At 47.0% G+C, this 12,500-nt stretch overlaps 1 protein-coding gene across 2 annotated transcripts in view; it reads left to right on the top strand.

The window, feature by feature from the left end:
• bltp3b (bridge-like lipid transfer protein family member 3B) overlaps positions 1 to 12,500 on the top strand; it is a 52,743-nt gene that overhangs the window by 26,666 nt on the left and 13,577 nt on the right. The window contains exons 13-16 of one of the 2 annotated variants that reach the window (XM_084447501.1): positions 722 to 915; positions 1,338 to 2,111; positions 8,228 to 8,955; positions 12,198 to 12,281. In XM_084447501.1, the coding sequence (XP_084303627.1) occupies positions 722 to 915; positions 1,338 to 2,111; positions 8,228 to 8,955; positions 12,198 to 12,281 (1,780 nt within the window). The remainder of the gene's footprint in view (positions 1 to 721; positions 916 to 1,337; positions 2,112 to 8,227; positions 8,956 to 12,197; positions 12,282 to 12,500) is intronic. The other variant, XM_084447500.1, reaches the window with a different exon arrangement.

The following is a 12,500-nucleotide window of genomic DNA, read 5'->3' as shown; positions in this document are numbered from 1 at the left end:
GACCCCCTCCCCTAGCCAGACTACCCCAGTAAGACCCCCTCCCCTAGCCAGACTACCCCAGTAAGACCCCCTCCCCTAGCCAGACTACCCCAGTAAGACCCCCTAGCCAGACTACCCCAGTAAGACCCCCTCCCCTAGCCAGACTACCCCAGTAAGACCCCCTCCCCTAGACTACCCCAGTAAGACCCCCTCCCCTAGCTAGACTACCCCAGTAAGACCCCCTCCATCCTGGCATCCCTACACCCTCCCCTAGCCAGAATACCCCAGTAAGACCCCCTCCATCCTGGCATCCTAGCCTATCTTCAGACCAGGCATCCCCACGGTCCAGAAACAAGGTTGACAGTTCCTGTGAAAGTCCCGTCCCGTCCCGTCCCGTCCCGTCCCGTCCCGCCCCGCCCCGCCCCGCCCCGCCCCGTCCCGCCCCGTCCCGTCCCGTCCCGTCCCGCCCCGCCCCGCCCCGTCCCGTCCCGTCCCGTCCCGTCCTGTCCTTGCACTTGTCCATGTTGTATTGTTGTAAGCAAGAAAAAAATCCTATATATGTAAAGTACAATGTCAATAAACAAATTCTGATTGTGATTCCGATGGCCTGTGTTCCCTCCCCCTCAGTCCCGTGCCCTAACCTGTACGCCCAGCTGATTCCGATGGCCTGTGTTCCCTCCCCCTCAGTCCCGTGCCCTAACCTGTACGTCCAGCTGAACGCGCTGTGTTCCCTCCCCCTCAGTCCCGTGCCCTAACCTGTACGTCCAGCTGAACGCGCTGCAGCTGGTGCTGGACTCGCGCAGCCTGGTGTGGCTGCACCTGTTCGGGCTGGACCTGCAGCAGAGCCTGGAGCAGTTCATGGAGCTCTACAAGCTCAACGACTCGCAGAAGCCCGACGAGCACGTGGACGTCAAGGTGGACGGCCTCATGCTCAAGGTACGCTCCGCCCACCTCCCCCGCACGCAGACCAAGGGGAGAATCCTTATGCTGTTTTTATTTTTATATAATTTTAGCTTTTTGTTTTCCATTTCTGTTCAGTTTTAATCGTTTTTAAAGCAGGTTTGCTAGTTTAGTTTAGTTTGTACTTTTTGAAAATGCTTTGTTTTAGTTTAGTTTTTATTAGTTTCAGTATTAGTTATATTTATTTTTTCTTCTGCGCTGCGTTTTAGTTACAGTTGTAGTTAGTTATCGTTTTTTTTTGGAAAGCCTAGTTTTTATTTTTATTTCAGTTACCTAAAATGTTTTTTCACACCTGTTTTTCTAGTTAGTTTTCGTTAACTGTAATAACCTTGACTCAGACGCGCGCGCGCCCCCTCCGACCGTCCGCTGACCTATCGGGTGTCCTGTTCCCCCCACAGCTGGTGATCCCCTCCGACCGGGACCCCACGTGCCCGGCGGACCTCCCGCGCGCCGTCTCCGTCCAGACCTCGGAGATGGTGGCCACCAACACGCGCCACCCCCCCAACTGCACGCGCTCCCACCTCGAGGCCTTCCTCCAGTCCTTCCGCCAGGAGAGCTTTTTCTCCGCCTCCTTCTCCGCCTTCCCTCGCGACTCCGCCTCCTTCCCGCTGCTCCACCCCGTCTTCCAGCGCCACGCCCACGAGCGCGACACCAGGCTGCACGACGTGTACCGGGGCCTGGTGGCGCCCACGCTGGGCGCTGACGCCCTCAAGGCGCCCGCCGCCTCCGACCTGTGGGCGCTGCACTTCTCCCAGTTCTGGGTGGACTACGAGGGGTCGCGGGGGGGGAGGGGCCGGCCGCAGCCCTTCGTAGACGCCTTCCCCCTCACCGTGTGGGCCTGCCAGCCGGCCCGCCACGCCCAGCACCAGGAGAGGCTGCGGGGCCAGGCGGCGGCCAGGGGGGGGTCCCGGGGGGGGGAGGCGGGGCCTAGGGGCGTGCCCCGTAGCGAGTCTCTGGAGGCCGTGGAGCGGAGGGAGAGGAAGAGGCTGCTGAAGGAGTTCTACAGCGCCGACGCCGCGCTGCACGGCAACGGGGCCCCGCCCCCCAGCAATGGGCTCCACAAGCCCCTCCCCCCGGACAGCCCCCCCTCCCCTCCCTCCCCTTCGCCCTCGGCCGGTAAAGACGCCGACGTGCACGTGTTGGTGCACGTGCAGAGACATCTGAGCCTCCAGGTGAGAAACTGAGAACATTAACACTGCGTTAGATACTGAGAACATTAACACTGCGTTAGATACTGAGAACATTAACACTGCGTTAGATACTCAGAACATTAACACTGCGTTAGATAGAACATTAACACTGCGTTAGATACTGAGAACATTAACACTGCGTTAGATACTGAGAACATTAACACTGCGTTAGATACTGAGAACATTAACACTGCGTTAGATACTCAGAACATTAACACTGCGTTAGATAGAACATTAACACTGCGTTAGATACTGAGAACATTAACACTGCGTTAGATACTGAGAACATTAACACTGCGTTAGATAGTGAGAACATTAACACTGCGTTAGATGTTGAGAACATTAACACTGCGTTAGATACTGAGAACATTAACACTGCGTTAGATACTGAGAACATTAACACTGCGTTAGATGTTGAGAACATTAACAATGCGTTAGATGTTGAGAACATTAACACTGCGTTAGATACTGAGAACATTAACACTGCGTTAGATACTGAGAACATTAACACTGCGTTAGATGTTGAGAACATTAACACTGCGTTAGATACTGAGAACCTTAACACTGCGTTAGATGATGAGAACATTAACACTGCGTTAGATACTGAGAACATTAACACTGCGTTAGATGTTGAGAACATTAACACTGCGTTAGATACTGAGAACATTAACACTGCGTTAGATACTGAGAACATTAACACTGCGTTAGATACTGAGAACATTAACACTGCGTTAGATACTGAGAACATTAACACTGCGTTAGATACTGAGAACATTAACACTGCGTTAGATGCTGAGAACATTAACACTGCGTTAGATACTGAGAACATTAACACTGCGTTAGATGCTGAGAACATTAACACTGCGTTAGATGATGAGAACATTAACACTGCGTTAGATACTGAGAACATTAACACTGCGTTAGATACTGAGAACATTAACACTGCGTTAGATGTTGAGAACATTAACACTGTTAGATACTGAGAACATTAACACTGCGTTAGATGCTGAGAACATTAACACTGCGTTAGATACTGAGAACATTAACACTGCGTTAGATGCTGAGAACATTAACACTGCGTTAGATACTGAGAACATTAACACTGCGTTAGATGTTGAGAACATTAACACTGCGTTAGATACTGAGAACATTAACACTGCGTTAGATACTGAGAACATTAACACTGCGTTAGATGTTGAGAACATTAACACTGTTAGATACTGAGAACATTAACACTGCGTTAGATGCTGAGAACATTAACACTGCGTTAGATACTGAGAACATTAACACTGCGTTAGATGCTGAGAACATTAACACTGCGTTAGATACTGAGAACATTAACACTGCGTTAGATACTGAGAACATTAACACTGCGTTAGATACTGAGAACATTAACACTGCGTTAGATACTGAGAACATTAACACTGCGTTAGATACTGAGAACATTAACACTGCGTTAGATACTGAGAACATTAACACTGCGTTAGATACTGAGAACATTAACACTGCGTTAGATACTGAGAACATTAACACTGCGTTAGATACTGAGAACATTAACACTGCGTTAGATGCTGAGAACATTAACACTGCGTTAGATACTGAGAACATTAACACTGTGTTAGATACTGAGAACATTAACACTGCGTTAGATACTGAGAACATTAACACTGCGTTAGATGCTGAGAACATTAACACTGCGTCAGATACAGAGAACATTAACACTGCGTTAGATACTGAGAACATTAACACTGCGTTAGATACTGAGAACATTAACACTGCGTTAGATACTGAGAACATTAACACTGCGTTAGATGATGAGAACATTAACACTGCGTTAGATACTGAGAACATTAACACTGCGTTAGATACTGAGAACATTAACACTGCGTTAGATGATGAGAACATTAACACTGCGTTAGATACTGAGAACATTAACACTGCGTTAGATACTGAGAACATTAACACTGTGTTAGATGCTGAGAACATTAACACTGCGTTAGATACTGAGAACATTAACACTGCGTTAGATACTGAGAACATTAACACTGCGTTAGATACTGAGAACATTAACACTGCGTTAGATACTGAGAACATTAACACTGCGTTAGATACTGAGAACATTAACACTGCGTTAGATACTGAGAACATTAACACTGCGTTAGATACTGAGAACATTAACACTGCGTTAGATACTGAGAACATTAACACTGCGTTAGATGCTGAGAACATTAACACTGCGTTAGATGTTGAGAACATTAACACTGCGTTAGATACTGAGAACATTAACACTGCGTTAGATACTGAGAACATTAACACTGCGTTAGATACTGAGAACATTAACACTGCGTTAGATGCTGAGAACATTAACACTGCGTCAGATACAGAGAACATTAACACTGCGTTAGATACTGAGAACATTAACACTGCGTTAGATGATGAGAACATTAACACTGCGTTAGATACTGAGAACCTTAACACTGCGTTAGATGTTGAGAACATTAACACTGTGTTAGATACTGAGAACATTAACACTGCGTTAGACGCTGAGAACATTAACACTGCGTTAGATACTGAGAACATTAACACTGCGTTAGATACTGAGAACATTAACACTGCGTTAGATACTGAGAACATTAACACTGCGTTAGATGTTGAGAACATTAACACTGCGTTAGATACTGAGAACATTAACACTGCGTTAGATACTGAGAACATTAACACTGCGTTAGATACTGAGAACATTAACACTGCGTTAGATACTGAGAACATTAACACTGCGTTAGATGTTGAGAACATTAACACTGCGTTAGATACTGAGAACATTAACACTGCGTTAGATGCTGAGAACATTAACACTGCGTTAGATACTGAGAACATTAACACTGCGTTAGATGTTGAGAACATTAACACTGCGTTAGATACTGAGAACATTAACACTGCGTTAGATACTGAGAACATTAACACTGTGTTAGATACTGAGAACATTAACACTGCGTTAGATACTGAGAACATTAACACTGTGTTAGATACTGAGAACATTAACACTGCGTTAGATACTGAGAACATTAACACTGCGTTAGATACTGAGAACATTAACACTGCGTTAGATACTGAGAACATTAACACTGCGTTAGATACTGAGAACATTAACACTGCGTTAGATGCTGAGAACATTAACACTGCGTTAGATACTGAGAACATTAACACTGCGTTAGATACTGAGAACATTAACACTGCGTTAGATACTGAGAACATTAACACTGCGTTAGATACTGAGAACATTAACACTGCGTTAGATACTGAGAACATTAACACTGCGTTAGATACTGAGAACATTAACACTGCGTTAGATACTGAGAACATTAACACTGCGTTAGATACTGAGAACATTAACACTGCGTTAGATACTGAGAACATTAACACTGCGTTAGATACTGAGAACATTAACACTGCGTTAGATACTGAGAACATTAACACTGCGTTAGATACTGAGAACATTAACACTGCGTTAGATACTGAGAACATTAACACTGCGTTAGATACTGAGAACATTAACACTGCGTTAGATGTTGAGAACATTAACACTGCGTTAGATACTGAGAACATTAACACTGCGTTAGATACTGAGAACATTAACACTGCGTTAGATACTGAGAACATTAACACTGCGTTAGATACTGAGAACATTAACACTGCGTTAGATGTTGAGAACATTAACACTGCGTTAGATACTGAGAACATTAACACTGCGTTAGATGATGAGAACATTAACACTGCGTTAGATACTGAGAACATTAACACTGCGTTAGATACTGAGAACATTAACACTGCGTTAGATACTGAGAACATTAACACTGCGTTAGATGTTGAGAACATTAACACTGCGTTAGATACTGAGAACATTAACACTGCGTTAGATACTGAGAACATTAACACTGCGTTAGATACTGAGAACATTAACACTGCGTTAGATACTGAGAACATTAACACTGCGTTAGATACTGAGAACATTAACACTGCGTTAGATACTGAGAACATTAACACTGCGTTAGATACTGAGAACATTAACACTGCGTTAGATGATGAGAACATTAACACTGCGTTAGATACTCAGAACATTAACACTGCGTTAGATACTGAGAACATTAACACTGCGTTAGATACTGAGAACATTAACACTGCGTTAGATACTGAGAACATTAACACTGCGTTAGATACTGAGAACATTAACACTGCGTTAGATGTTGAGAACATTAACACTGCGTTAGATACTGAGAACATTAACACTGCGTTAGATGATGAGAACATTAACACTGCGTTAGATACTGAGAACATTAACACTGCGTTAGATACTGAGAACATTAACACTGCGTTAGATACTGAGAACATTAACACTGCGTTAGATACTGAGAACATTAACACTGCGTTAGATACTGAGAACATTAACACTGCGTTAGATGATGAGAACATTAACACTGCGTTAGATACTCAGAACATTAACACTGCGTTAGATACTGAGATCATTAACACTGCGTTAGATACTGAGAACATTAACACTGCGTTAGATGATGAGAACATTAACACTGCGTTAGATACTCAGAACATTAACACTGCGTTAGATACTGAGAACATTAACACTGCGTTAGATACTGAGAACATTAACACTGCGTTAGATGCTGAGAACATTAACACTGCGTTAGATGTTGAGAACATTAACACTGCGTTAGATACTGAGAACATTAACACTGCGTTAGATACTGAGAACATTAACACTGCGTTAGATGTTGAGAACATTAACACTGCGTTAGATGTTGAGAACATTAACACTGCGTTAGATGCTGAGAACATTAACACTGCGTTAGATGTTGAGAACATTAACACTGCGTTAGATGTTGAGAACATTAACACTGCGTTAGATGCTGAGAACATTAACACTGCGTTAGATACTGAGAACATTAACACTGCGTTAGATACTGAGAACATTAACACTGCGTTAGATACTGAGAACATTAACACTGCGTTAGATACTGAGAACATTAACACTGCGTTAGATACTGAGAACATTAACACTGCGTTAGATACTGAGAACATTAACACTGCGTTAGATACTGAGAACATTAACACTGCGTTAGATACTGAGAACATTAACACTGCGTTAGATGCTGAGAACATTAACACTGCGTTAGATACTGAGAACATTAACACTGCGTTAGATACTGAGAACATTAACACTGCGTTAGATACTGAGAACATTAACACTGCGTTAGATGCTGAGAACATTAACACTGCGTTAGATACTGAGAACATTAACACTGCGTTAGATACTGAGAACATTAACACTGCGTTAGATACTGAGAACATTAACACTGCGTTAGATACTGAGAACATTAACACTGCGTTAGATGTTGAGAACATTAACACTGCGTTAGATACTGAGAACATTAACACTGCGTTAGATACTGAGAACATTAACACTGCGTTAGATACTGAGATCATTAACACTGCGCTAGATACTGAGAACATTAACACTGCGTTAGATGCTGAGAACATTAACACTGCGTTAGATACTGAGAACATTAACACTGCGTTAGATAGTGAGAACATTAACACTGCGTTAGATACTGAGAACATTAACACTGCGTTAGATACTGAGAACATTAACACTGCGTTAGATACTGAGAACATTAACACTGCGTTAGATACTGAGAACATTAACACTGCGTTAGATGATGAGAACATTAACACTGCGTTAGATACTGAGAACATTAACACTGCGTTAGATACTGAGAACATTAACACTGCGTTAGAAGTGCTAAATAGCTGATGAGCTTCTGAGGTCTGAGGCGTATTGCTCATTAATAAGAGCGCTTCCTTTAATGTGTGTAGATTACCTACCTGTGTTTTGAGACCATCTGTGTTTTTCTAAGGGCATTAATGAGTATGTGTGTGTGTGCGCGTGTGTTTGTCCGTGTGTGTGCGTGTGTGTTCCTGTGTGTGTGTGTGTTCCTGTGTGTGTGTGTGTGTGTGTGTGTTCCTGTGTGTGTGTGTGTGTGTTCCTGTGTGTGTTCCTGTGTGTGTGTGTGTGTCTGTGTGTCCAGGTGAGCCACAGGCAGTACGTGTTCCTCATGCGTCTGCAGCGCAGCATCAAGGCGCTCCAGCAGACGCTGCAGCAGGACCTGGAGGACATGGGCGGGCGACGCCCCCGCGCCCCGCCCGCCACGCCCGCCGCGCCCGCCGACCACCAGCCCTTCAGCGTGTGCCTGGGGGTCCTGCTGAAGAGCGCGGAGGTGACCCTGCTCCTCCAGCCCGCCCCCCAGCCCGAGGGCCCCGGCTCCCCGCTGGGCTCCGAGATGTCCCCCTCGGAGAGCCGGGGCCCCCCGGAGGCGGCCGGGGACGGAGGGGAGGGAGGAGGGGAGGCCGCCGTGCCCTCGGAGGGGGCGGGGCCCGGGGGGGCGTGTACCGTGGACCAGCTCCTGTGTGGAGGAGGAGGGACTGAAGGCGGCGCGTCCCATGGCCCCGCCCCCCTCATCCCCACCTGCTCCTCGTCTCTGCCGCTCGACCCCAAACGCAAGGCGTCGCTGGAGGAGAGGGGCGCGGCCAAGGCTGCCGGGGGGTGGGGTTTGGAGGAGGCGGGGGAGGCCCCAGCAGAGGGCCAGGCTGGTGGAGAGGAGCAGGGGGCAGGGCTGGACCTGAGAGCCCAGCAGGGGGAGCCCTCGCTGGGAAGGACAGGTGTGGGAGAGACCCTCTCTGACCTGCTCTCCAGCAAAGACCTGAGCAACAGCAGGGAGAAGAACTCCACAGCCAAGATGCCCCAGTCCATGTCCAGGTACACACACACACACACACACACACACACACACACACACACACACACACACACACTAGCTGTGATGTAAACTGAATGGCTATCCCAGCTCTTGGTATAATTTCACCCAAACTATGAAGGCGAGTTGGCAGATAAACCAGAGGGTTAGTTAGTCTGGTAAACCAGGGTTAGTTAGTCTGGTAAACCAGGGTTAGGGTTAGTCTGGTAAACCAGGGTTAGAGTTAGTCTGGTAAACCAGGGTTAGGGTTAGTCTGGTAACCCAGGGTTAGGGTTAGTCTGGTAAACCAGGGTCAGGGTTAGTCTGGTAAACCAGGGTTAGGGTTAGTCTGGTAAACCAGGGTTAGGGTTAGTCTGGTAAACCAGAGGGTTAGTTAGTCTGGTAAACCAGGGTTAGGGTTAGTCTGGTAAACCAGGGTTAGGGTTAGTCTGGTAAACCAGGGTTAGGGTTAGTCTGGTAAACCAGGGTTAGTTAGTCTGGTAAACCAGGGTTAGGGTTAGTCTGGTAAACCAGGGTTAGTTAGTCTGGTAAACCAGGGTTAGGGTTAGTCTGGTAAACCAGGGTTAGTTAGTCTGGTAAACCAGGGTTAGGGTTAGTCTGGTAAACCAGGGTTAGAGTTAGTCTGGTAACCCAGAGGGTTAGTTAGTCTGGTAAACCAGGGTTAGGGTTAGTCTGGTAAACCAGGGTTAGGGTTAGTCTGGTAAACCAGGGTTAGGGTTAGTCTGGTAAACCAGAGGGTTAGTTAGTCTGGTAAACCAGGGTTAGAGTTAGTCTGGTAAACCAGGGTTAGGGTTAGTCTGGTAAACCAGGGTTAGGGTTAGTCTGATAAACCAGGGTCAGGGTTAGTCTGGTAAACCAGGGTTAGGGTTAGTCTGGTAACCCAGGGTTAGGGTTAGTCTGGTAAACCAGGGTCAGGGTTAGTCTGGTAAACCAGGGTTAGGGTTAGTCTGGTAAACCAGGGTTAGGGTTAGTCTGGTAAACCAGGGTCAGGGTTAGTCTGGTAAACCAGGGTTAGGGTTAGTCTGGTAAACCAGGGTCAGGGTTAGTCTGATAAACCAGGGTCAGGGTTAGTCTGGTAAACCAGGGTTAGGGTTTGTCTGGTAAACCAGGGTTAGGGTTAGTCTGGTAAACCAGGGTCAGGGTTAGTCTGGTAAACCAGGGTCAGGGTTAGTCTGGTAAACCAGGGTCAGGGTTAGTCTGGTAAACCAGGGTTAGGGTTAGTCTGGTAAACCAGAGGGTTAGTTAGTCTGGTAAACCAGGGTTAGGGTTAGTCTGGTAAACCAGAGGGTTAGTTAGTCTGGTAAACCAGGGTTAGGGTTAGTCTGGTAAACCAGAGGGTTAGTTAGTCTGGTAAACCAGTGTAGGGTTAGTCTGGTAAACCAGGGTCAGGGTTAGTCTGGTAAACCAGGGTTAGGGTTAGTCTGGTAAACCAGGGTTAGTTAGTCTGGTAAACCAGGGTTAGGGTTAGTCTGGTAAACCAGGGTCAGGGTTAGTCTGGTAAACCAGGGTTAGGGTTAGTCTGGTAAACCAGAGGGTTAGTTAGTCTGGTAAACCAGGGTTAGAGTTAGTCTGGTAAACCAGGGTTAGGGTTAGTCTGGTAAACCAGGGTTAGGGTTAGTCTGGTAAACCAGGGTCAGGGTTAGTCTGGTAAACCAGGGTTAGGGTTAGTCTGGTAAACCAGAGGGTTAGTTAGTCTGGTAAACCAGGGTTAGAGTTAGTCTGGTAAACCAGGGTTAGGGTTAGTCTGGTAAACCAGGGTCAGGGTTTGTCTGGTAAACCAGGGTTAGGGTTAGTCTGGTAAACCAGGGTTAGTTAGTCTGGTAAACCAGGGTTAGGGTTAGTCTGGTAAACCAGGGTTAGAGTTAGTCTGGTAAACCAGGGTTAGGGTTAGTCTGGTAAACCAGGGTTAGAGTTAGTCTGGTAAACCAGGGTTAGAGTTAGTCTGGTAAACCAGGGTTAGAGTTAGTCTGGTAAACCAGGGTTAGAGTTAGTCTGGTAAACCAGGGTTAGAGTTAGTCTGGTAAACCAGAGGGTTAGTTAGTCTGGTAAACCAGAGGGTTAGGGTTAGTCTGGTAAACCAGGGTTAGGGTTAGTCTGGTAAACCAGGGTTAGGGTTAGTCTGGTAACCCAGAGGGTTAAGGTTCAGTGTTTCAGGGGGGTGGTGGGCCTCCTGACACTACTAGTGTTGTCACAGATGGTCATACTGTTGACGTGTGCAGTAAGACGTTAGCAGATATTCATGTTTGTTAGTATCGCTGCATTTCTACACACTGAGCTGAAATGAAACGGCTGCTTGTCATTAACAATATTTATGGGTTAGGGTTAGTACACTTAAAAAACATTACTAGAATAAAATAAATTTCCTTCAGAAAATGCGCGCGAATGCTGACAAGAGAAATTGCAAAAGCATTGCTGAAAATGCACAGCCTTAAAAGGAAAAATGGGACACTTGAATGCAACGGCATTTAGTCCACAACACATACCCTAGTTAAGGATGCTAACATCAGAAAACATGCACTAAACTGTGGTTACATACTTCTGTAGCTACAGAAACAGAACATATGTTCATTTCATTAATGTAGCACAGCAGAGAGCTGGGCTGGGCTGGGCTGGGCTGGGCTGGGCTGGGCTGGGCTGGGCTGGGCTGGGCTGGGCTGGGCTGGGCTGGGCTGGGCTGGGCTGGGCTGGGCTGGGCTGGGCTGGGCTGGGCTGGGCTGGGCTGGGCTGGGCTGGGCTGGGCTGGGCTGGGCTGGGCTGGGCTGGGCTGGGCTGGGCTGGGCTGGGCTGGGCTGGAGAGAGGCCCCACTGAACCCTAGAGGGACTATCTGCCCTACGACAGAACGTGGGTGTGTGCTTGTATGTGTGCTTGTATGTGTGTGTGTGTGTGTAAGCATAGTGTCTCTGTCTGTGTGCATATGTGTCGACACTTGGGTGTTTTGACCTCTTCAATACTGTATGTCTATAAACCATGCAAGGTGTGCCTGTTTGACCCTTGTCAGGTGTGTGTGTATTCTCCCTCTGACACTCTGCCTTGCTTCGACCCATGCGAGGTCACTGTGTGTGTGTGTGTGTGTGTGTGTGTGTGTGTGTGTGTGTGTGTGTGTGTGTGTGTGTGTGTGTGTGTGTGTGTGTGTGTGTGTGTGTGTGTGTGTGCGCGCGCGTGTGTGCGTGTGTGTGTGTGTGCATGCGTGTGTGCATGCGTGTGTGCATGCGTGTGTGTGTGTGTGTGTTCTTCTCTACTAAGGAAAGGCAGCTTGTCAGTGGTCTCTGACCTCCTCAGCTCCTCAATCAGCAGCAGATCCACATCCCTGTATTCCATATCCTCCATGTAAGATGATCTGCCTCTCTCTGTCAGTCTCTGTGTGGGTGTAGGCCTCCTGTGTGTGTGTGTGTGTGTGTGTGTGTAGGCCTCCTGTGTGTGTGGGTGTGTGGGTATAGGCCTCCTGTGTGTGTGTGTGTGGGTGTGTGGGTTTAGGCCTCCTGTGTGTGTGTGTGTGTGTGTGTGTGTGTGTGTGTGTGTGAGTGTAGGCCTCCTGTGTGTGTGGGT

The sequence above is a fragment of the Borostomias antarcticus genome, assembly GCF_949987555.1.
Source record: "Borostomias antarcticus genome assembly, chromosome: 13".
NCBI lineage: Eukaryota > Metazoa > Chordata > Actinopteri > Stomiiformes > Stomiidae > Borostomias > Borostomias antarcticus.
Note: the sequence above shows the minus strand (reverse complement) of the source record. Positions and strands in the feature narration are given on the sequence as shown.